Source organism: Channa argus, chromosome 1 (genome assembly GCF_033026475.1).
Source record: "Channa argus isolate prfri chromosome 1, Channa argus male v1.0, whole genome shotgun sequence".
Lineage (NCBI taxonomy): Eukaryota > Metazoa > Chordata > Actinopteri > Anabantiformes > Channidae > Channa > Channa argus.
In genome coordinates this window covers 8,149,556-8,176,042 of record NC_090197.1, presented here as the reverse complement: position 1 = coordinate 8,176,042, position 26,487 = coordinate 8,149,556, and the positions used below count along the sequence as shown (strand labels likewise).

The 26,487-nt window shown below is 40.0% G+C and overlaps 1 protein-coding gene across 7 annotated transcripts in view; it reads left to right on the top strand.

The window, feature by feature from the left end:
* macf1a (microtubule actin crosslinking factor 1a) overlaps positions 1-26,487 on the top strand; it is a 194,909-nt gene that overhangs the window by 36,004 nt on the left and 132,418 nt on the right. The window contains exon 1 of one of the 7 annotated variants that reach the window (XM_067478556.1): positions 12,976-13,427. The exons of the other annotated variants lie outside the window; for them this stretch is intronic. Within the exon in view, the coding sequence (XP_067334657.1) occupies positions 13,373-13,427 (55 nt within the window). The 5' untranslated portion in view covers positions 12,976-13,372. Of the gene's footprint in view, positions 1-12,975; positions 13,428-26,487 lie in introns of those variants that run through there. 7 annotated transcript variants of the gene reach the window in all.

The following is a 26,487-nucleotide window of genomic DNA, read 5'->3' as shown; positions in this document are numbered from 1 at the left end:
CTGACTTTAAATCAAGAAACTGGGCGGTGTGACGAGAGGCATTGTGGCTCTTCCCGAGACCCTGTTCTGTCGGTCACAACCTCTTTCCATCTCTGGGGCTTCATGGTTACAGCTACAGGCAGTGCTGCAGTGTTTTCTTTTCCTTCTCGTCAGTACCGTGAAGGGGCGAAACTGGTCTACATTCTGGCTCCACTGTGATTCTCTCTGCTGCCTCCCTCTGAGTGCTGTGGAGTGGGTGGGTGTGAGCAGAGCTAGATCACAGCCCTGCACCAGGCGATTTCCCTTTCACTTTGTTCACATCAATAGGGAAGGAGAAGCAGGGCAAAAGAGACGGAGACACAGTAAACGGGAGGAGAGAACAACAAAGGCCAAGAGAATGGAACAGAGGGGACAGAAGGAGGAGGGAGGAGGACACAGAGTGGTGGCATTTGAGGGAGATAAATGAAATCTTTATTTTGGACGTAGAGAACACAAGGCTGCAATCACATCTTCCTCTTACTTTGGTTCTATCACTCCCCTTAATCTTTTGTAGCTTCTTCTCTTCGTTATAGTTCAGCTACTTGTATATCTTGTATTCTTCCTTCACTATATCTACTCAGTCTTCCGCTCTCTCTCCTTCTTCATGTTCCAGCCCTCTCTAAACTCAGCCCCCTGGTGGAAGTCGGATAAGAAATCACCCTACAACTTTTTTTTTTTTTTTTTATGTATGTAACTTCCAAACTTGTGTACTACAGGTTCAAGTAAAAGTGCTTGCATACTTGATTAAACAGATTTGAAAGTTTTCATCTTTAAACGAAGCCGAAATTCATCCGTATTTTCTTACATGATAAGACCCACTGAAGGTTGGCCTGTAATTAGATTTTATTTTTACCAGTGTTGGTTTTACCAGATTGTTGTTTTAGGAGCTGCCTGCTCAGAGATGTGCCTCCACAGATTTTTCTATACATTATTTCATCCTTTCAAAAACCTGTGTGAGGAATGTAGCCAAAACGGAGAGACTAAAAGACTAAAAGCTCTGCCAGAATGGTGCATTTAAATTCAGTACTTGGTAAGCTTGTGAATATGGTCCCATTTTCCTCACAGCTCTTGACACTGAATGCTGAAAAACCCCCTCAGGGTTGACCACTAAATAAATAGTCATCCTGTGGGAAACCCTAGAGTTCTAGTTGATGCCTGAATGACTCTTGACATTAAGAGTTTGCTCTAAAGTCAGAGCAGGTTCATGAGTGTTACATAATGCACACTCAACAGCATCTAAACCTGGGAAAAGTTTCCTGCAGTACTGTGTGCACAGCTGCCAAATATCTGCTAATGTCACAAACTCTGTGCACTATACTGCAGCACTGCAGTCTGTGTACCATGCACTGATTATTGATTTTTTTTTTTGTTTGGTTTATTTGTGACCTTTCATTTTTGTCCCTATTGTGTCCACATTGTACTCTGTGCAAAGCTGTTTGAGCTGCTTCAGTGGACACAGGAAAGACTGAAAACGATGCACAGAATGTGTAAACTCAAGATTGAGTCTCCAGATTTGCAAGAATGGGTTGTAGCTTTCTTCATTAAAGAGATTTAGCATCATTTGGTGTAAGTAAAAGTGATCTCTGGGAACTCCAGTGTCCTCCCAACTAATATTCTTGCTCATAATTATTACAGGAACAAAGATAGGTGGTATTAGTGCAAGCATTTGTGTAGTGGGAGCTGCTGACGAAAGCGAAAATACCTTAGAGGAATGTGGCTAGAGATGTTTTGTCTAACAGTTTTAATCTTTGCAATAAACAAACTCTCTAATCTAGGGAAAATGAATAAGAAATTAAAGTGGAAAGTGGACGAAGAGAAGGGTATAGATTTGGAAAAGCTGTAAAACTGAAAAAGGGGAAAAGGCACAAGGAAGGAGCACTTGATGAGAAGCGGTAAGAAGCAAGAGGGAGAGAAAATGAAGAAACTGGCTGGCAGATTAGAGAAGGGAGGTCGAGAAGCCGGAAAGGACATAGGGACCGAGCAAGAAGTTGAACAAAGGCCTATTTCTGTACTATCCATTTTGCAGGCACGTGTCGCTTTTTCTCCTCAGCAGTCGTCTTTGTTACGTCTGCGGGTGAAAACAATTTTTCCTCACTTGCTCACAGATTTGAGCTCCGTTACAGCCACACTGACATGGCGGTTCGACATAATTACTTTATCAGGCCACTTTTCACGGCAGCACGTCTCTGTTGCTTGTTGTTCTGAATTGGGAACGGTTTAACCTACACGGTGGAATGTCACAATGTGGCTCCAGAGGCGACTTTCTCTCCTTTAGCCGCCATGCAGACTCCAATTCTCAATATGAATTCGAAGTTAAACTTGCTAAATGGTTCTCTCGGCGCTCTGTATATGAGCACAATTTCCTGTATGTCACATTTATTAATAGTGCCTCTGCCAGCCTGAGATCCCACAGTGAGCTTTCCATTCTCTCCTTTTAAGACATTACACAGATGTCTGCAATTCCCCAGGTATAAGAACCTGGAGACAGAAGTGTATTTAATGTGTTCTCCAGCAGTTGTGTATTGCTGTTCCCTCCATTTACAGCAGGTACAGCGAGGTCCTGACAGGCCAATCGGGATACTGCACTTTTCATAATGCAGCTTAGGAGGCTCTTCTTACAATCTAAGATAAACCTGACAACATCACTATCACATCATGATCACTGTTTTTGCAGTTCAGTCCACAAACAAAAATTAACAAGGCTCTAAAGACAGAGGATGTTGTTGTTGTTGTTGTTGTTCTAACCCACTGAGACTAATTTCATTTCATTTGATTAGAAAACTGTGACAGGCTGAGCAATGTTACTTAAGATAAATTAACCAATGTTCATCTGTAAAATTAGTGGCGTGGCCCTTTAAAAAAAAAAATTAAAGAAAGATTTTCTCTCTTCACGATCTGAGGCCTAAACTTTAGGCTGCGTGTAATGAAACTCTTTCTTGCTCAGCATTTTCTTCCATGAGCATTTTGTTTATATCAAAGTATTTTACATTTAATGCCTGTCATCTACCGTACATATGAGAATGAAAAGTCTCCTTGTGCTCAGAGGTGATGTAGACCTGTCCAGATATTTCAAAAGACAGTAGACAGGACTCTAAGTGAGAGATGTTTAAACAGGTGTGTGTGGAGCCTAAATTCTTCCTCACACCTACACACAACCGTCTAAGGCCCTAACTGAAAACATCCGTGGCAGCAGAAAGACGTGATGTAATGATTGATGAGAAGGGAGTGGAAATGAAATGTGATATGCATGTCACATGTTTCCCAGTTGTTACCATGTCTTGTAGCCCACCTGTCTCTCTTGGCACACTCAGTATACTGGGAGTTTCCCTGCCGATTGCTACATTGTTCGTCTCAGACCCATTAGCCCCCATCCACTGCGTGACCAAAATGAGAAATGAAACCTGTTCTTATCTGTTTAAATTACCAAGTTAGGTTTGACTTCGAGATGAGCAGTCAACCCCCTTTAGTCGAGGTGATTCACCCTGGTTACAATTCAGTTACTGTAAGTATGTCACTGGCATCTCCAACCACAGGATGTGATGAATCTGAAATATAATCCACTTCCTATGAAAAGCAGCAAACACGCTCGCTATTGACATTTACAGGAACTCACCAGTGGATGGTGTAAAATGTATTTTAAAACATTGTATGAAATATTGAAATACTTGGTGCCCACCAAGCAGACACTGTGGAATCTATAGGGTATGCATGGCTATCTCAAACCCCTCCCCTCCTCCTTTCCTGTATTTACCAGCTGTTTGTGCCCACAGGGTGTGTTGGGGGGGGGTCTGTTGGGTGCTGTCATTTTGGTATTTGTGCGCTATGACTGGCTGCTGTCACATTACTGGGTGTGGATGTTATTTATAATTTATGAAAAGAGGAACACAGACGTGAAATCATTTGCTTACGCACCAACTTTTCCTGATTTTCCGGGTATGATGGTGGATTTATTGCTTGTCAGTTTAAACTTCTGTCAACTTACTAATTATTTGAGTAATTGTTTCTAGTGAATTAAGTTGGTTTAAAAAACAGTTAAATACAGTGTGGAGGACAATTAGGATTGAAAACGGTTTAAGTACGGTTCCTGAAACACACACATTCCTGAAACACTGCTCTCACAGGAAGATGCTACCACTATACAATAGTGACATTTCAATGATGGCAAAATGATAAAAGTTGCATAGGATTATGAAAATATTAAACTTCCCAGGTCAGACTGATTGCAATAGCCGAAGTCTTTTTGCTCACACAGTTTTGTGTCTTTAAAGAAAGGGGGCTTCCGAGTTACATTCACAGCCGAGAGTGATGAGGTAGCTCTGCTGTTCTGCAGGGGCTGACTAAGGGTAGTAGAATGACATCAGCCAAATATAGGCTAATATTTCTTAGTGCAACTTTATCTGCTTGACCAGATTCTTGGCTAACTCGCGTTCTGTTCTAAAAAGGTCCTGCATTTGGTCGGTGGAATAGTGAAGATGGCTGAATGTTGGCCAGTGGGAGGCGAATGTTAGCCCTCCGTCCTGGAAGTGTTAAGCCCGGTTTGCAGAATCAATCGCTCCTTCTGTTCTCACACTCCTCTTCTTCTTCGTACCATTTCTAATCCTTGTGTCCTCCCGCATTTCCTCATTCTCCGCTCTTTCTTCCCAGCTGCTTAGTGAGACCTTTTTAATGACTCGTGATTAATTATCCTCTGTAATGAAATGAGGAGCTTTCCGTTGGTCACTAGCTGACAGTGCAGCCCCTGTGTGTGCACTCACCTAAAGAAATCCTCTTTAAGCATGACCACAGTTAATAGTTCTTCTGGGCTTAGAGTAATTTTTTTATTTTTTATTTTTTTTTTACGTGATAACTCTTGTTTAGTGGACCATGGACACTGCTTTCAGCTTCCTTTCTGTTTTTTCTTTTTTTTTTCGTTTTTTCTTTCTTGTTTCTTGATCTGAAGTCAAGAAGTTAATCACATATAGAGTTTGATATCTTGATCTTTTCCACTTTCCGGAAATGACCAAAGAGAACTTATTCTGTTTCAGAACGACAACAGCGTGAGTTTGTCTGCTGAAATGAATGTTTCTCACCGGGGAAAACTTTGTCATTTATCGGAGTATGTTTATCTTTTTTTAGCGGCTCCTTCCTGCTACTGTTTAAGTATATATTGTACTTCCCTGGAGCTTCCTCGGCTCATAACTGATGAACAACTACATTTGTGTCAGTGTAAACTCTTCCAAGTCTTCCATTAACTTCTGGGAATGTGTGCTGTACTAAACATGATCCAATTCAACTTGGCCCATTTTCTTAATGGCACTTAGTTTCTTAGTACAGTGCTACAGTGAAAACGCTTTCTAATGTCATATCATCTAAAATGATATTTAGGGCAGTAACAGGGAAACACTGTTATACAGATAGACTGTTTAATATGGTTGCTTTTAAACTGTAATACTAAAATAATAATAAACACAATTCTTTCATTAAAACTGGATGAGATTGGATTTTCTTTTGTACTCTTGGCATTGTGTTGCTTTTATTTAAATAGCAGATTTTCTTTTTTTTTAAAGCAATTCAGAGTATTTGTGAAATCACTTTGCAGAGATAATGACCATGTGTACAACTTTTCTGCTGACCGTATAGGTCTTAAAATAATTTTGAAATGCTATGTCTTCATGTTATAACTTACATTAGAAATGCCAGAAAACAAAAGGAAAGAGAGCTGGGAAATAATCTGCAGCATAAGTCCCCAGCCTCATGCTGCTCTTCTCGTTTGACACTGATTATTTATTGGTTTGGCACCAGATGTAATGTAAATGTACACTTTTTTTTTTTTGGTCATTCAGTGCTGGTATAATTTCATCTGCAGTCTTTTGGCAAGTCACAATTTAAAGCTCAAGACACTAATGATACAGTATACACTCAATGAGTAGTTTTATGTGTGTCATTAAGTGGGAATTTACGGGTATTGCACTAGTACTACTGTTTGTTTTTCTTCATGTCAAAATTATTTCTTTCTAGATGTAATTCAGCATTAGCCTCTCTGATTTCCCTTTTTTTCTGCAGGCTCTTTTGCCTTTATCTTTGTCTCTTTAAACCTTTGCCTTTTTTGCTTTAACTTTTCCTTTCTGTCCTCATGTACCACCTCTCTCATTCACTTGTCACTGCAGTTGTGCCCCCACTCACCCACTCCCTCATTCTTACACCCTGTCTTTCATCCACAACATCAACTTCCTGTCCACCTCCTTTTTCTGTATAGCTCTGCTACTCCTCAGACCTGTATGTGGGTTTGTATTTGTTTACCACCAGTTCAATTTTAAAACCCCCTCTACTTTCCCGCCCACCTCTGCTCATCCTGTCTGCACAGCTGCATCACAAAAAATAGTGCTATTAACATACATCATAACATCACAAGTAGGTAGCCAGCTGTCAAATAAAACTACGCAATTTAGTAAGTTTTGTGCTGTTTATTTAGTTTCTTTTCTTTGCTGTTTGAATTGAAATACTGTGTTGACTTTATTTGTTGAGTCATAGTGGCCTTCTGCTCATAATACGTATTATGCACTTAAAAAAACTAAACATTTAGAAGCACTGGACAGTTCAACATAGTTACCAGTGACGGTTGTGATGGATTCAGTTCAAATAACCAATAGCCGCACATAAAGAACCATGCAATTTCCCACACAGTAAAAGAAGACCTCTGTTTCTAAGGAAATCTTTTAAATAATTGCTGAAATGAAGATTTTCTCCCGCCTGCAGCTGCTCCCATTTTGTAACTCCTCTAATGGTTTGTGGGTGGATGTGTTGAGGCCTGTACTGCATGTCTGGGATGTCATGCTTTTAAGATGCAGCCCCTCTCTGCCCATTATTTTGTGTGTGTGTGTTTGGAACACTACCCTTGTGTCTAGAGCCACTGAAGAATATCTGGGTGTATTCAAGGTGCACAAAAACATATGTAGTATGTTGCATTTGTCAGCACTATGTCTTTGAAAGATGTAGGATTTGTCTCAATTAGTGTTAATGACACACGTCCTGTTTGTTCTCTAATTACGTGTGTAATAACATGCATTACTTGAGTTAAATGTCTTCAGACCTGTGTCAACTTATCTTAATGTTGAGAGGTGCTGTTGAAGTCTCCCATGAGACTAATAGAACAGCAGTGGTGCAGATACACTCCAAAAGCATTTTGAGTGATGCTCGGCCTACTCACCAATATCAGAAAAGAACATTTTCTGCTCTTGTGTTGGTGCTGTTTTCTGCTTGTAAACTTTATTATTCTGTAAAATCTTAATGATGACTACCTGCGTGGCACGATTTAGAAGCAAATGCTCTTGAGTTGTATTTTTTTTTTTTTAATAAAGACAAAATCCCAACATTTTGTTATTTCTATGTGACATTTTCTAAACATTTTCATGGCCTTTTCTCATTTTTGCTGTAGGTTTCTTTCTCCACTTTCTGTTCTCTAAATTACTGTGCTTTTTCATATGTCTTTGGTTTGTCAGAGTCCCTCCAGTGCACTGCACTTCCATTCATCCATTCATCCTTTCACTGTCACCCTTTTGTCTCCTCACCTGTGTTTCTTTAACATCTTTTTTTCGCCATATTTATTCCCTCAAGTAAGAACTGTCACAGATGAAGAATTGAAAACAAATCCATTCTTTCTCTCCTTTTTTTTTTTTTTTATACTTGTTCCCCGCCCTTGTTGCTGTTTTTGAAGACAGTTACGAAGAAATGTGCTGCACAGACTTGTGAAATGCGTGGGCTCTAAAATCTGTAGCATAATAGCAGAACAGTGGAGATGCTTTTTCTCTATTTGTGTGTGTGTGTGTGTGTGTGTGTGTGTAGCACACCATAAATATTAATGCCACACACAAACCGCGTTCTCTCATAGTCACACTTCATAAGAACTTCGCTTCACGGAAATATGTTTAAATGTTAACACACCAGACAAAGCAGCCATAATACAGAAGCCATCAGTCATAGAATTGAATAGAAGTTGAAGTGAAAATAATCTGAATTTAATTAGAAGTCGGTGTGCTTTCGTTTGGTCCGAGATGATAAGCGTGATATAACAAAGGCTGAGAATCGCTTTAATCTAGTGCTTAGTGTGACGTGATGAGGCCTGGAAGTGGTACAGGCTGAAAACACACAAGTTCACACACACACACACACACACACACACACACACACACACACACACACACACACACACACACACACACACACACACACACACACACACACACACGTGGTCTCAGCAGTTAAATCAGTTTAGACATGAATGGGCAAGATGTTTCTCTCCAAATTGCCTTCAGAAGATTGGAGGGGATTAAGGGCCTTACAGGGAGACCTGTGTATGTCTGTGTGTTGGTGCTTAATGATGTGTTTGTTTAGGACGTCATTTTGGCACATTTGCGAGTGGGTCTGTCCATCCTCACGTTTCTGCTGTCGCTGAGCCAAAGGCCAAATGGGTCATGGTCCGTCTCCCCTTTTCCCACCATTCTGTGTTTTGTACATGTTTTTACACTTTTATATCATATGTAGTTATTTATGTTGACATTAAGTGAGAAAAAGTTATGTCAAATAGTCCTGTCAACTTTATTGCTTTATTTTTATTTTGCTTAGACACATCATAAATTTGTTTCTTGTTATGATTAATTGACTTGGGTTAACTTTGGCTTTCCTGAAGCAGATTCTCTGACTTACTGTAATCTCACCACACTTTGTTTTCCTGGCTCTGGAGTTTTTTTCCCCCCATTTAATTCTCATTAGTGTTTAGATGGTTGCATCCTCTCTAGCTACTCGTTATAAATATAAAATGTATACATCATTTTCTGACTAAGCTGTTGTCTGTTTTTGCCTCCTCCATTTGCCACTCAGTGAAGTTTAGTTCCGTCCAACAAGTGTCCTCTTCTTTTACAATGAGACTTGCCAGTCTTGATCCTTTTCATTAATGGAGACAATGGAGACCATGGAGATTTTGTCTGTCTGCGGGAAGTGAAGTGTGTCTCTTTTGCTATGAATCATCTTAAAAGATGCACAACACCAATGTCTGCCCTCCTGCTGCAATTTCCGAATGTCTCTTGATTAAAAATTTCTTTTTAAAAAGTCCAGTATTAATTCATAAAAGGCCTGAAGTGAAAGTGCCATAGCACCATGTGTATGGAAACAAAAGCATGTGATGGTGGTGATGTTGGTGGTCATAGCATCATTAGACTAGTGTTATGTTTCCTTGTGTCCCATTTTAAAATGGGAGCTTATTTTTCATGAACATGGTTCAAGTAAAGCTATGTAACAGATTTATACAACTTAGGCCTTCATATGACTTAGTCTGCTAAACTGTGCAGATGCACACAAGAAAAGCGGTTCCGAAGTGCTGGTCTTTTGAGACGACACATGTTGAACAATTATCACTCACTGTAGTTGATGATTTACATATTTACTGATCAAGTTCCTGATCAACAATTAACAAACGGATTAGCAAATTAGTCTAAAAAAAAAAGCAAATTTAACGTATCATTGATTATTTATCTGCTTTCTGGGACTTGATTAATTGATCTGATGCTTTGATTCGTTTAGAGGGCATTATGCTCACAAAATGTCACACATAGTAAATTGAAACGTGATGTTGCCACACAGTTTTCATTCATTTAAAACTTTCTCTGCATCCGTGTTGCTGTATGAATGTGATGAACGATTAATACTTTGGGCTGTGAAGACTTGCAGCATCTGGATTTTTGTGTTGTGTGTTGATTCAGCCTCCTGACGGAACTGCACTTCAGGTGCTGAAACAGAAACAGCTCTGCATTTTAGATATTTATATATACAAACACACACACTCAATCATGCATACACACTCAAACGGAGAAGCAAATGCTGAAACAAACATACACCTATGTACAGTACTTTTGAAATGCATTGTGCTGCGAGTACACGAAAAATTAAGTCACACAAAACATAAACAATTTTACTCCTGCTACTCTAATTATTGTTTCACTTCCTTAAATTCTTATGCAGCAGCAAAGTAGATAAATAAAACACAGACTGACAGACTCTCTGACTGCGGTTTTAGGTACTTCATTATCCTTTCCTTACTGTCTTGTTGCTCGTAGAGTGTGCTCACCTGAACTGGAAAAAATTAGATTGTTTTAGATTAACTTATTAATTAATTCACTGAGATTAAATTGATTTTTAATGTAGACATTGGGGTCAGCACTGCATTTTTCTAAGCTTTCACCTGCATCACATGGCCCTCATCTGTGCATGGACTTGTCCTGTGGTCCTGTGAGATGTGTTTAAGTTAAAAGCATTTCAAACAACATAAAGATTGTATAATTGTGTTGTGGTGCTGAAAGTAAAGATATATATTTAAAAAGATGTCTAATCTAATCAGACTCTTTCTTCTTTCTCTTCCACATTGCTGCTGCTGTTTCTGCCAACTCCTGCCCACTCCTGCCAACAAAGGTAAATACATGAATGTCTGCCACAAACCTTCTCTATATTCTTCTATCTTGCTGTGTGACTGTGTGTAAACCCTTATTCATCTTTTCACTATAGGAAAACTCTGCCCTCCAGCTGGTATTGTTCACCTTTTCTGAGGATGTGTCCTTTTGTATGTTTGTGGCTTTAATTTGAGTTCAAACCAGAATTTTGCTTCTGTTCTATTTTTATCTCTCTAGATGTGTGTGTTCCTCAAACTTTGTTGTTGTTCAGTTAATTGACACTTCTTGACTGGTTTAGTGTGTTGGTAGGATCCTAGCAATAAGTAGAAGTGGTGAAAAACACCAGCAGATAAAAGCTGCCCCGTTACTGTGGTTACAAGTCACACCACTACATCTTTCTCCGGCCCGGTGTGTGATGATGGCTGGAGGAAAACTGCCTTTAATTCTGAGTCTCTTTGTGGCCAGGGTGGCCTTTGATGCTGCTGATGACAGGGTCATGTGAAAGAGGAGACTATGTTCAGGATCACTGAGCAGTTTTCAACATTTCTTGCCAGGATGTTCTCAGCTTAAGAGTTGTTAAATGGATTGTCATGCTTCCATGACTGCCCAGGAATTTTGAGCTGTGTGTGTGAAAGTTTTAATATGTTGTTCAAAATTTTTGCATGAAGTATTTACAGCAAAAAGATTTTCATATCACTACATGAAAGATTAGCATTGCATGCATGCAAGTGGAAAACAAACAATGATGGCTCTGTGTGTGTGTGTTTGTGTGTGTTTGCGAGAGGGGGAACATATATTTCCCCTGGGTGATTTTTCTCTGCTCTGTCAATTGTATGTGAGGAAACAAATTGGAGCCAAACTGGCAGCAATCCCCCTTTCAACTGTGTAGGTCAGGCCATTATCTGAGGTCATCTCAGCTGACAGATGCAGAGGTCCTCTTGTTGATCAGTCATCACTCATCACTCTCCCGTTAAACCCAAATGCTCTTGGCTCTCCCGATTGCATAAGCAATCCGTGAGATTCTCACAAACATTTCTAGGTGTCTTTGCGCAAATGCTGATAATTGTTTGGATATGTAAGAATGTGTGTGTTTGTAGTGTCTGTGCTGAAGACGAGGAGAGAGAATTTGAGATGCTCATTTCCAAGAATAGGTCTTTGGTTCCTGTTAGTCCTGGCATATAGAAAAATAATTAATGGATTGACAAATAACAAAAAACCCTTAAGATAAGGTGAATGACCCCATGAATATGATCTTACTTGCAAATATAAGCATTTTATACACAAAAATAATGTGCTTTATGTGACTTTAAATTATATTTAAGTCTCATAAAACATATAGAGCTATAAACAAAAATAAAGAGTAATTTAACATCACTAGCCTCCTGATAGAAATACACCAAGCCTGTGGATAGAGACAATTGATCGCGCCGCCTTTCTTCCGTTGGTAACATTTACATTTCTGAAGTAAAGGACGTCATTATGTGGAGCCACCTTGCTGGTTTCCATCAATCCAGACCTCATCGGGCCTAAAAGGCCAGGTAATTATTTACCATGGGGTGTTTACCTTTTCTTGAGGCAGAATAAAAGAGAGAGGACAAAGCTGATAAGATATGTATAGAAAGAGCTGCTGTAGGAAAGGCGTACCAGAACAGAAACGTAATATTTCATTGATTGGGCCTGACGAGGTATTAAAGTTTCAGGCCGCACTGCTGAAATGAGTGTGTGAGTTATTAATTCACTTGTCACTTGATTGACAACTATCAGCAACAGCTGATCAGTTGATTTGTTGGGCAAAAATGTGAAACTACTGCACGTTAACGGTCCAGAAATGTGAGAATTTGCTGTTTGTGTATCATTGCACACGGAAAATCTTGTTTGATACTGTTCTGTGAAAAGAACCATTCAACCTGGGCTTGTTTGAAACCTATTTTCTATTTAGGTTTTCATAACTACTTTTAAAATAATGAAGCCCAGACCCCAGTGGTTAATGGGAAACAAACGTTGCTTTCTTCTGAGAATTTTAAAGAGAAGTGGTACTGTATATATGTTTACTGTGTATATTCTGTGTAAACAGTAGGTGTTATACTTATTCATTTCACATCATTTCAACTCAGATAATTTGCAGATGTGTCCAACGTTTCATGACTTAATTTCTAACATTTAGAGGTAAACTCAAGACTACTGACTTCACTAGGAGACTGCAGTAAAATGAGAAAAGAGAAAAGAGTGTGTGTTTGACAGGGCTCCTCTTGTCTCCTGCTTTTAGTATATTAATCCAGCCACACACTTACAGAAGACCGAAAATGACAACTGTGTGACAGGCAAACATTCATGTGTAAACTCCAGCGCCCACAATGCTTTAAAAGAACGCACAGCTGAGCGGAGTAATAAAACCACGCCTTCCTTTTTTTTCCCTTTTATTTCCTCCTCAGACACACACACACATTCTCATTCTTGACACAAGTGAAACACATGTTGGCTCTGGCAGTGACATCACGCCTTGTGTTCAAAGTCCAGTTACTCTATACGGCTTAGTGCTGCTAACACACCGGCACACTCCGCTAGTAGAGCCACTGCAGCCAAGACCAAGACACACACGCTCAGCAGAAACGTAACGAGATCGGAGGAAGAAAAGAAACGAGTAGGAGATGAGGGAATACTTACGTGATGGCTCTTGTTTGACGGCCTGGATCCTGTAGGCCGCACAGATCAACTGCAGCCTCCAGACTCTCCCCTCCCTCTCTTTTCATTTTCTCTTCTCTTTTCTAGCTCCTGTTCATTTCCTAGAAGTTTTTTTTAATCACTTTGCTTCCTTTTCACCAACAGTTTTCTGTACTCTCCCACCCCCCACCCCCCCCTGCTTATTTTAGTCATTTCTTTCTGCTGTTATCTCTCTGTCTCTGTCTCTCTTTCTGTCTGTTCTGTGGGAGGGAGGGATGAGCGCCACAGCTGCTTACAGGCAGTTCCTCCATGATCTGGAGGAGAAAAGAGGTTGGTGTTCCCTTCGACCTTCTCACCTGACATTTACAGCTTGTTACTAAACCACACATTTACACCTCTTTTCAGTGACCCGTTGAGCTTCATAGAGTTTGTTATGGTGGTATACTTTTTAAATGAAGCCTGTTGTTCTCCGTGTGAGGGATTGAGGTGTGGTAACAGCAAAGTGACATGTTGCACGTGTGGATTGCTCACTTACTGGATGCTGTGAATCAGCTTTAACCAAACTCTGACTTGGGCTTAAAATAGATCATTCCTGTTGTGCCGGGATTCTTTTGCAACTGCGGTTAAGGGCATTTTACCATGCTTGAGTCCATGATTGATGTTCTGTATTTACTTTGAGGCTTTGAGGAGCTTCTGCTGATATAAGATGAGCATGTGTAGTGCGCTTTGATTGCAGTTGTTTGGTGTGTTTAAACTGTTTAAAGGAAAGAGTGTGTAGCAGTTGGTTTACGTCTGTTGAAAATGAATTGGATGTGCACTCGTGCACGAAATTCAAAAAGAGATAAACAAAAGTGACTTTCATCTGTTGTTGAATCACTTGTGTTGCACGTGTACTTTTATGTGACTTACACTGATGGTGGCTTCATATACAGTTTATGCATCTCTGTCTTTACATCTCAGCTGCTGTGTGACAGTCAGACAGCTGCCTCCACTCAAATCGGCTAATAACGCCGGTGTCTGCTAACACCTTGAATACATTATCGGTAGCCTAGGGTCATTATAGACATTAATGTGTTGGATCTTAACTCTTAATTAGCTTCAGACAATAGCTGATGTTCGCATCAGACCAGGCATCAAGGTGTAAAGTGTGTGTATGCTGCATTTTATCAGTGACACTTAATCCAAGTAGGTACTGTCAAGAAGTCAATTATGTGCATGAAACTCCTACAAAGGGGAAAAAAAAAGAGGCGGCAGCAGGATGGTTTGTTGAAGTGTCAGATGACCTGCGGCTTCACTTCAGCAGCTGTTATTACAACAGTTAACGGAGCATAGCAGAAACCCGACTGTTTCTGGCCTTAAAGTTCTTTTTGAAATATGTATATACTGTACAATTTGTTATATTGTGGATAGACTTTCCAGTATTTTTAAAGCAGTGTAAAGTAATCCGGGGCAAAGTCAGGTCACCCCTATTTAAAATTCTGTGTATAAGTGACAGAGTACATGGAAATAGTAGTACACGTTCAACAGACCACAAAGCTGAAAGTCAGGAAAACTTTGAAGTGTATTTTTAGTGTTAATGTTTACGACGCCTGTATCAAGTCTACAGTTGGGAACAGAATTTTTTTTTTAGAAAGACTTATATCGGAGCATTGAAACAAGAGGTAAACCACATAAGAATGATGATGATGATGGTGGGCAGGACCGTGACCTTTTGTGTCCTTAAAGTACAGTTATTATTAATTGTCTGTCTTTAGACATTACAGTGTATATACTCTCTCCTACTGTGTGTACTGTGTATTTTTACCATGAGGACATTGACTAGTGTTAATGATTAAGGCACATTTATCCACACTGCTTTTCCTCTTGCTGTACTGCTATAGCTGTTACTTTTTTACACCTTAATTACGGTAGACTCACAGCCAGGTTTCATTTTGAGGGTATAAGCAATTGCGGGCCTCATTTTCTGCACAGCCTGCAGATTAACTGAATGGTACTTGAGTTTTTTTTTTTTTTTTTTAAGGACACCTGTTTGCAAACAACTTCTGGACCTGCTTTTGTTGTCTTTCCTGTCTTCACCAGCCTTCCCTCGGCATGCAAATCTGCATTGTTTTGGCTCAAAGGCAAAGTGGACACTCACTGGTTATCGCGTACTGAGTTGTGGTGGATGTCCCGGTGCTCATAATGTGACAACATAATTAAAATTGATCCAGTCTATTGTGTCTTCACCACCAAATCGTGCGCTCTCTGTAATTTAGAGCAAAGTGAAAAAGCTCTCTACAGTCCTTCGAAATTTCAAGGCCCTCTTGTCTTTGTCTAGCAGTAGTTGTGCCTTGACCATGGCCGCACCTGCTGCCGCTTGTGGTTCGGTGATATTATGTTGCACAGATCCCCCACACCACCACCCACACCCCCAACAGCTGCTCTGTCTGGCCTTTCAGCAGTACATGTCAGGCTGGGTTTGAATCACCTCCAATCTTCTTTAACCCCTGAAATTACAGTTGAGGTTAAACTCCTTAACCACTTTGAAAGCTAGTGGGTAAATGTAAACATCAGCCATGTAATTAATTAGGCCAACGTTGAATGACTTGAGCTTAGCTACAAAGTATGCAAACACTTTTTGTGAATTAAAGTATCATATGCAGTGGAAGCTAAAAATGAACTTGAACTACTGTGTCCAAACTGAAAGTTAGTGGTGTTGTGCGGTTGTGTTCAGTTTTTAGTATTGCAGACACATGTGTGTGTGATAAAACACAAATTACAGGTATACAGCACCAAAACAGCAACAGAAATTTGTGCAAAAGTCTATATTTTCCTTTGGTGGTGAACTTGTCAAAGCACACTGACTAATATTGTTCGGTTGTTTGCCTTGTGGAGCAAGTAGTGAGCCCTCCTTGTGTATGACCACCCATTGTGCCGTGTCCTCTCTGCCTGTATCTGTAACCGCCTCTCGTGTCTTAATTCCTACTGGCTCCCTCATTGAGGTTTTAAGTGACAAACATGCAGCTCTCAGCTGTCCTCACCTGCCACAGGAGACTAACAGTAGAAGGCGTTTGAATAGGTTGGAAGCTGGAGCTTTAAGAGGAGCTTGGTCACGATTTGTTTAAGGCAAAGTGGCTGACAGCTACTATTCTTATCTCTGATTCTCACTCTTTCTACCTGTTTACTGTGATCATATGATGTTAGCTGCAGCCTTGCATGCAGGACTCACGTCGGACTTATCTGTGCCTTCTTCCATTTCACTTTTTTCTTCCTCTCTCTCTGTGTATCTTTGTGTCAGTCTGGATCTGTTCTAGTGCCCTCAGTGTTAACAGCGTGCATATGCTTTGAAATGCCCAGAACACTCTGAAATGTTATTGCCAATTGCAATAAATTTAGTGAAACTCAGTCAAATAAAGATTAAAAAATGAAGTTATAACTTCTCAGTTGTGAATCTTTGGTGCTTTTTGCCTTTTGAGGTCATTGCAAATTTGCACGTTGAAGCAATTTGAGGACTTTCTCTCCGACTTTGGGAATTGTTGGGATGGTTTCCTAATATTTACAATGAGTAAATTATCCATCCATCTATTATTTGGATGGATGGATTGGGCCCGGTCATGGGATCAGAGGTGGGATAGACCTTGGACAGGTCACCAGTCTATCTCAGGGCCAACACAAAGGGGGAGAGAGACGCACACAGACAAACAACCATTCACCTTCACATTCACACCTAATTTTACATTATAGAAAATTTTAGAATCACCAATTAACCCAACATGCATGTTAAGGTGACAGTGCTAACAACTCCACCATCCTGCTGACCATTGACTAAATTAGTTTATGGTAATGGTTACTAATGTTGAATTCTAAACACAGTTTGAGTACAGTCGTTATTTCCTTTGCAGAATGTAAATGTGGGGCAGCCATGTGCTTCAGGTAAACTTTGAACCAAAATGCTCTCTGACAGTATGGGGCATTTGAGTCCGACCTTATTAATTCCAATGACATATACAGTAGGCCTTTGTCCCAGGAGCTCACCAAGTGCTCCCAGTCAGTAAAACTGATCAGAACAGTGAGCAAACAGCTCCGTTTATAATAATCCAGTCATATGAGAGGTTTTTGACTTTGGTGTAAACTTAACATTAGCTCCATTGTTGTCTCTGCTGTCATGAGTTTGTCCTTTGCCGACACGCTCCTTGGAATAAAGTTGTTTTTGAACCGGATTTCCGTAGATTAAATGGCTGAACATGTGGATTAATTTTTGATTTTCTGCTGTTTTATTTGCAATGAAGCAAAAACATCTTGAGGTTTATTAGGGGTTGGGGCATGTTATTCCAGGCATCAGATTAGTACAAATAGTGTCAATTATTTAGCTTGTTAGGATGGTAGGTCCACCTGTGAGGCAGGGTGGGACAGCTGGCAGATGTGTGGAGGCACTTAGGACGCGCAAAGGAAATGGGTGAAGCCAGTGTATGTGAGTGTGTCTTTGTCCTGACATTGAGTTTTGGTTCCCTACTGCCATTTAATCCTTCAGGCTAACCCTGTTTCAACCTACACTGTTACACTATCATGTTTTTTATTGTTTTTCACCAATTCATAGTTTAGTCCATCATAGTTTTGCATGTAAAAAAAATATACTGTAAGATTTTCACATTGTGGCCCATCACACAATCACGCAGCTGTAGCGACAAGTTTTTATCGAATTATAACGAGATATCATGGACGATACAATAGGACACAGCACATCATCACAAAATAGTGAAGGTATGGTCTAAAATTTTTGGCTTGACCAATTGTGGATACATATTACTCAGCAGTGACGTAAAAGAGCAAAAATCCTCACATTGAGGAGTTGAAACCAGCAAATGTTTGGCATTTGTTGAGTTAAACCATTTCAGTCAATTAGTCAGCTACTTTTTCAGCCCCAGGATAAAACCCTCCTACACAGACACTACACACAGCTACATGCAATCCTCCCACTCTCTCATCACCTCCCCTCACCTTGTCTGGCACTTTGCTCCGAGGCTGCTAATATTAACCTCACATTAGCTGCATATTTCATCTGAGAAGTGAATGAACTCCTTCCTATCTACTCAAATTAGCTTTTTATTTTATTTTTTTTAAATTAATCAGGCTTTTAGTTTGTGTTTCTTCCATTTTTGGATTTGTTTTCAGTTCCAGTGTCCAGTGTCCAGAGTTCAGTATTAAAACCACTGCACCCCGTACATTCTTTTGGCTGCATATCTCATATTTTATCTTAATAAACTATGAGGTATGCAGGAACAATGTAATCTATGGAGAAACATTATCTCAGCTCAATGCTTCAGTTACCGTTAAAGGCCTTACCAGTCTGCAGCGGTGAAACCACCTTATGAGGAAAGGCTCTGCAATATCCAAAAGTCCCTGAGTCAGCAGATGTTGTGTTGGTGGTCGAGCGTAATGGGTGGAGGTCATATTAAAATGGCTTTAATGCTTTTCTTAGAAATGATTACCGTTAGGTATTTGGCTTTGATATGTATTTTATAATTGAGTTTGAATGTCATTTATTTTCCAAATGACCATCATAGTGACTGAACCACAGTTTTGTTACAGTCTGTAAAACAGCAAAATCGTTGTTCAAACCCATTATCTGTAAAATTAAGTCCTTTTAACTGAGATTCTTTTATGACAAGTTTGTAATTGAGCACTTCCAGATGCAAACGTGAGCCGTGTTAACAATTAATGCTGGTCTGCTCGTGCTCTCTCACTGCTCCTTAACGCTCGAAGCCTGTTGCGACAGGTAATGTGCTCTGACTCCTGCTGAATAACATACTGTTAGTTAATCAACCAAAAGAAGCTTTCTATTGTTTTGTGTCACGAGCAGACAGGTTGCCCGTCTGAACTTCAAAGCCTGTTTATCAGGTTACATAAATGTCTGGAGGCTGTTTCTTTCCACGTTAATGTGGGATGTGCTCGGGTGCCAGGACCAGGTGCAGGAGGAGTTAGCCGGGGTTAAAGCTTATAGGTCAACATGAGCACACATCATACCAGTCACTTTTCTCATGATTTGTAATATTAGGAGATGTCAATATTTAGAAAAGGCAGCATAATTAAGCCTCTGTATTTATTTCTAGTAAACCGCATGAAGAGTATCTATGTTCCTAACATCGCAGGACTGTCCTGTCTATTAATGTGCTGTCAGGTCCCTTGACCATTATGGGCTATTATGCTATTTATGGTCACATATTATTTCTCAATTTTACAATTAAATAGTGCGACAGATGAAAAACTCATATGGGAAAGATCAGGCAGAACCGTCATGTCACTAAAAGCACATCAGCACATTTTTTTTTTAACATGTCACTGTCTTACGAGTAGCACCAATATATCCAGCCATCCAGTTACATCCATGAGAAAGCAGCACATTGCAGGCTTTAGGCTGATTATTTAAAATAGCTTTAAGAAGATGTGACTTGAATGGGGGGGGAAATGCGAAATTAGCCTGAATGGATGAAACCACGCGTTCTAATAATATCCCTTTTTATGGGTTTGTTTTTATGGGGGATGCATGAAGTCATTCGCAAGATAAATGGAGGAAATGTGTGGGATTTGCGTCTCTTTGAGGGATAAATATGCCAGAGGTGTCGGATTAGCAAAGGACAAAAACACTTTACCTGCAGCCAAATCTTTAAATTGAAAGAGCTTAAAAATAGCTACAGTTCAACCCCAACCATGACTGTGTCCTCTTAGATCCCCAATGTGTATTCTTCTACAACATGGGGATTATGCAATGCGTAAGCATACAACACACTTAAAGCAAGACATTAAACACTTAAACACATTAAACACATTTTCTAACTGAATTAGTGTGGGCAGCTCTCAGGTGTAATTGCATTTTCTCTTAAGTAATTAGATATTTCTCTTTTGCTTTTTAAAAAAATTAAACTTAAGATGTTGTAAATGAGGTTTTAAAAATCTCATGGTGCTTTATTTGTGCTACGTACTGACTGAGGGTATGAGTGAACATCGCTTTGCCTTTCAATGTTGTCTGTGGCAAAAGAGAGAGGAATTCTTAAAACGTATGTAAGCCAAAACATAAATCTTGTAGCATACAGTAGTAAATCAGCTGCTTAGCATCTTGCAACAGTTGGGAGGAGGGAGGGGGGAGGGGGGGGAGAGTTCAAAACCTCCATTTCTACTTGTTGATTGGTGATGTCGTCAAAGTCTGGGGGGGGTCCCCCTAGTTTTGGAATACACACGGACGTGTTTTTAGTGTCAGGCATCCACTTGTGCTGAGCGTGATAAACGTTTATCAGCATCGTGCCAGTTGGGTGCGGCCTCACCGTTGCCTCTTTGGCGGGCTAAGTGATGTCACCTCAATGTACTCGTTGCCCCAGCTACCATTAACTAACCCCTGAATGCTGCTGCTAGAGCTGTAGCGCCCTCCATAGGTTAGATTATAACGATTTGTAGTAGCATTAGCCTTCAGGCTGCACTGTGTTTTCACGCTTTTTAATATGATCTGAAATTCATGTTGTAGCTCTGTGACAGTGCAACCACACAAATAAACATGTGACTGTCAGAGTAGGTGTTGAGTGTTATATTGTCTCCGCATGTGGCTATGAGGAACATTTTGTTAGCACCTTACCGCCACCTCTCCCCTCTCTCTACGTCTTTCATGCACTATCCTTTAAATCCTTTGGCCAGCTTTGACTCCATAACCGCAGCCTTCTCCCTGCTCTGACAGGGCTATAATCAAATAAGATACAGCACAGTTTGTGCATGTAATTAGTGTGTGTGTGTGGTGCTGTGGATGTGTGACAATGTAAGTGCAGAGAGTGTAGGCGCAGGAACAAGGTGGTGAAAAGGCCAAGGAAGAGGAGAGTGGAGGGAAGGGTTGAGGGAGCTGCTGTAAGTAGGGAGGATTTTGTCTTTTGGAAGAGAAGAGAAATGGGAAGTGGGACAACTGCACCACTCCCAGCACCAGTTAATTTTGTTGTTAGCATCTCTGCCAAAGACGGATTTGGTGTTTAAAATTTCTTAAAATTACTGATTGAAACTGACATCTAGACAAAACATGATTCAAAATAAATGTGTTGCTTTTAAGTTGTCGACCATTGACCAGAGCCAAAAAATCTAAAGAAAGCAAGAGTGTTCTGTCGAATACAAATCTAAAACCAACTTCTAAGCAAAGGGGACTTGGACAGATTTCTTGCCTGGTTACCCCTGTGTCATTTTTACTTTTATGATTTTCCATGGATTGTTAGTTTGTGAACTTTCGTCAACATCTGTAGCTTCATATTTCATGTACAGACCTGAGACTGGAAGAATGTATATCCCAAAATGACAAACTTATCATTTTAGGCAAATTAAGTCAGGGTAAGAAGATTATTCTTGAGATTTGCTTTACAAAAAGCACAAAACAGGATTGATAGGTTCTCCCTGCATGTGGGTATACACCCAATTCAACAACAACAACAAAACCAAACTCTGTTGAGACTTGATCAGATGTGACAGAACAGTGCTTAGCCATGATGGAGAACTCCAAAGTCAAAATGTCACCACACTCCCTTAGTTCGATGTGGCATTTCTGACGTTTTGCTTCTTTTTTTTCTTCCTGCACTCTTTGCTGGTGTGTCCCACTATTTGCCTGCTTTCAGGGTCAGAACTTGGCATCTGAATTCCTTTGTTCCACTAAAGTAATGAAGATGTACTCTGCACCAATGAAGCGTGGAAATTACATTAGCTTGCTTAACCTAGAGTTGATGGGGTTTAAATTGTTTCCTGTCTTCCTGAATACTTTTTTTTTTTTTTTTTCTTCCCTAACTAAGACATTTTTGTGAAAACACGGCTTGGATCAGCAATGCTGTTTGACTCTTTTGTTTGCAGTTTTTTGTTATTCATGATTTAGTTGTGCTAAATGAATAGAGTTTAGCCTAAATGTACTTAGGTTATCTGCACTGTCAGGCCCTTTGTCCGTCTAGCACACTATTGCTTCATCAACATTAGACCCAGCGACATAGATTGTGGCAAATACTGATTACCCGTACTCTCCAATGTCCTGACGGTTGTGGCTCTGAGTTTGTTCTTGCAGCAGTGTTTTCCTGTCTGTATGCATATTAGCGGCACAAGTTACAGCATTTCTGGAACCACAAGATCATCAGAATTTACTTTTTCTGAATGGACACAAGTCATTGTTCCCAAATTGTGGATTCTCCAAATATGTTCGTCCTTTATTCAATCATCGAAGTACCTGTTTGTTTGTTTTTTTACCAAATATTGTACAGGCCTTGAAAAAAGAATCTGTCGTTGGATCCTCCCTTTAAAAAAAGGTTGTCAGTCACTGACCTGCTTGATAAAACACACTTTTGCTTGCTAGAACGCTTTGTCGTGTTAATGATTTATGAATTGTGTAACTGAAAACGAAAGGTGGATCAGATGAGTGTTTATTTGAAGTTGTCTCAAATCAGAGTTCAGATCCTGTTTCCAAAGCATCTGCTTAAGGTCTGAGGGCCTGAATGGTTTTGACTGCCATTAAATGAAATAATTGGACGTCTCTGTCCAGAGAGTGTGATGCAGTTCTGAATTAGTAGATCTGATTTTAAATCTTAAACATTTGTGCTCATCCAGCGGGGAGAGGTTAAAAATTGAAATTGGTTATGGCTTTGTGACACGTGATTGTATGCCCTATGAATTATTAATGTCTGATTGTGGTGATGGAGATGAAATCACTTAGGAAATTGAATAATTCAAAGAAAATTGTAATGATCTATACTGTGAGTGTCCTGATAATAATTGATTTACATATTCTTAATTTCATTATATGGAACCATGTGCTACAAACAGAATTACAATAATTCTCGAGGCACCTGTGGCATCTTCCTTCTGCCATTGTGCTGAGCCGGAGCTGCTTTTGAGTGGGAAGGAGCTTCATCTGCTCTGTTCTCCGTCTGTTTATTTCCTGCTGTCCCCAGACTCTGCAGTGTCAAAGATGGCAGGTTTCACCTTGAAGAGCCCGACTGGGCTCCTCTTCCTGGAGACGGCATCGCCGTACGATACTGAGCCAGCTGCTCTCAGGTCTATCATTTACACACAGTCAGATTTCAGAGAAGCTAAAAAAGATAAAAAGAAGATACATTTCTTTGGGCATAGAAGGAAAAAATAGACTTTATTCTGTTTATAGAGTTTATTGTGTGCTGGTTTTCTTTCACAGTGTCTCCACAAATCTAAAACCTCTGCCGTTTTATGCTTTGGCCTTGAGAAACAGATTCATATAGATCTATTTTTAGTGTTTTTGAAGTTAGAGCAGCATTGCTATGACTCTGCAAAGAGAAGGACGAGCACTTGAAATAGGACAATTTGTCTTTACCCTGTGTTTATGTGCGTGTTCACAGACAGACTCATATACTGTCATCTTAACAGAGTTTACGTAGGTTGTGTGTGTGTAGGGTGGGGATGAAGATCAAGCCTTTGTCACTGGATCTCTGTGAAGATATGGGCTAGGTTATAGTCAACTCTGCATATATTTACTTTTTGTTTTGTTTTTATTTCGCTTTTTCTCATTTCAGCTTTACGTTCAGTTAATTTAAATTTTTTGGTGCGTTTGTTTTTGTTTACCTAACAGGTTGACCTGAACTGGCTTATCTATTCAGGCTCAACATGCATTAGTTGTAGAAAGTGCTGTCTCACTTTTATTGATGTCCAGCCTATTAACACACATCAACGGGCTCCTCTTCAATTTGTTACGATCTCTCTCTTGTCAATTTGCCTGGCAGCCAAGTCAATCTGTGTGATAAGACAAATTACTTTATACTAACACAAACCACAGAACATTGACGAGCTTTGCACTAGTATTAAACGAACTGTAAGTAGAAATTCCGAATTCCATAGTTTCAATAAACACGCGTTTGTTACCAACATTACACGTACACTGGTTTTCTGGTTTTACCTTTAAGTAAAATGTTGGCCTTGGGTGATTAATACTAAATGCTTTTATTCAGAATGCAAAATAAACAAAATTATGAACTTATTATTCAAGAAAACATATCAAATAAAAGTCATCTTTAGTTTTCTTCTTAGTTAATCTGTTAATATTTTTATCATTTATTCCATAATGTGATATCTTATCAAATAACTAAACTGTTCACTAAAAACTTGGTTGGCAGTTATTTTTTTTTAAAAGTTGTGTTGCCCAACAGTGAAAACTGAAAGACTGGTTTGGATCAGATTAGTTAAGATCAGTATATCGTACAAAACGAAGAAACCGGATATAATATTTACCGTGTTGCTCAAAGCTGTTATAATCTTTTTATCACTTTACTTCTTGGCCTTCTTATATCAACAGTGCTCTCTTCCTTCTTGTCTTGTCTGTTACCTCAAGATTTTTCTACAAAAGTTTGAAGTGCCGATGTCGAACTCGTCTCCCTATAAGCTTGTTTAAAGAGCATTACTGTCTCTCCTTGTCACAAGACTTAAGTTTGAACATACCTGGTTCTAATGCGCGTGTGCAACGTGGCCCAATTAAAGCTGCCAGTGGCCACATTCGACATTGTTGTGCCGATCGGGCACAGCTCCAATTCCTGTTCCTTTCAAAAGATGCTTATTTTATGACCTGCTCTGCTGCACAGGTTGAGAATGTGTGAACACGATGAGATCTTTGTAGAGAGGGACAAAGTAACACAAGGCCATTAAAGAGAGGGAAAGAAAAGCCTCCGCTTGTCTCTGAGGTACGATCGTCCCTCCCCTCCCATCTGGTTTGATGGTGGTCTTTAGCTTTCCTTTCATTGCAGATTAACGCACATACGCACACAATACTCCACTGTGTCTCTATTACAGTATCTCACAGCTTTAACTGACTTACTGACTGCTCCAGTGACTCGGAAAGACCCCGAATTCCACGCAGGAACACACACCTGCCAGACGAAAACAAACGCACAAGGCTTCGACCAATAAAACAAGTCAAAGCTAAGAAAGTGAGAAGGAGGTTTTTTTTTTTTTTTATTGTTGATCCAGACTACTTGATAGATTTAACAAGCTTTTTTTCCAGACAGTTTTACCACCAAAACCATTAAGACATCAGACAGAATCAAAGGAAGACCTGCTTATACAAATTGTCAGAGGGAGTACACATTAAGTCTGAGCAGCTTGGAACAGAAAACTGCAGCAATTTCATTGGCTGCGTGGTTTTGATCACTATTTGGAGAGAGTGTCTCTTTGAAGTGTTGACCAATCTTTTCCAAAAATGCCAGAAACAGAGTACGGAATGCTGATCATAATTTTGATTATACAGTGTTTTTAAACCTTCTGAAATGTTCTAAAAACCCCTTTAAGTGATGGCAAAAACATGGCAAAAAACCTAAATATGTGTCAATTATAATGATTCAAAGAACATCTCTGCATCTTTACATTTATGTAGCACGGGACCACAGCATCTGTGGTGACCCTGAACTCGCGGGATAAGCTGAAAGGACGACAAATAAATAAATAAATAAATACAAAATAATTAAAAAGAACACCCCTGACAGCCGGATAATTGCAACTAGTTCAGGAGCTTGGGTCAAGTGCTCCAATGAAAAGCCGGAGGATGGGAAGGGAAGCGGGTGGATGCAGAGCAGGGGAGGGAGTGGAGGTCCTAATTGAGAGGTGTCCATGGTAATAAGAACAGCTGGGGTTAAAATTGAAGGCCAGGTTACCGTGGTTATGTGTTAAGGTCTGTTGTATTTGTGTACACTCTTCACATTCTTCAGTCCTGCCCCGTCTTTTCCCATCCACTGACCTCATAGTCTTCATCGTTTAAGTGTTTTCCTTCATCTTTGTCTCTCTGTCTCTCTCATGACCCTATAGATGTCTCGCACTTTCTCACTGGCTCCCACAAACACTTCTCCTCCTCCTCCTCCTCCTCCTCGTTACCATCTCTCATTCATTCTCCGCTACGTACGTGTGTAGCAAAGCAACGCACTAACATCACAAAGGACTGAGTTGTGGGTGAGGCAGGACGAGTCAAGTTGTTACTTTTTTGGGTCATGCCAGTTGCATGGCTCTATAGATGGCATTGTTTGTTGGTCTGATGGTCGGTTCACTGCTTTGATCTTCACCAACTGGGGATTGATGGTCAGGAAATCTTGTATTGATAATCAGGATTCGTAGAGGATGAAGGTTAATGACCTTGGTGAACCTCTGGCTTACTGAATTTTCCACTGGTGCTATTTCTGGCTTTCATTCTTTTACTATCATCTGCCCTTTATCTCTTGTTTTTGTTCGTCTTGGACTTTGATCTTTTCACATGTGAACCTCACGCTTGTATGTCTCCAATTTATCTCTGTTAAAAAACAACATTTTTTTCCCTTTGACTCCCTCATTCTCAGTTGACTTTTCGCTTTCTCTGCTTCTCTTCTCCTTGCTCATTAACCTGTGATTAACTAAGGGCCTAAAACCT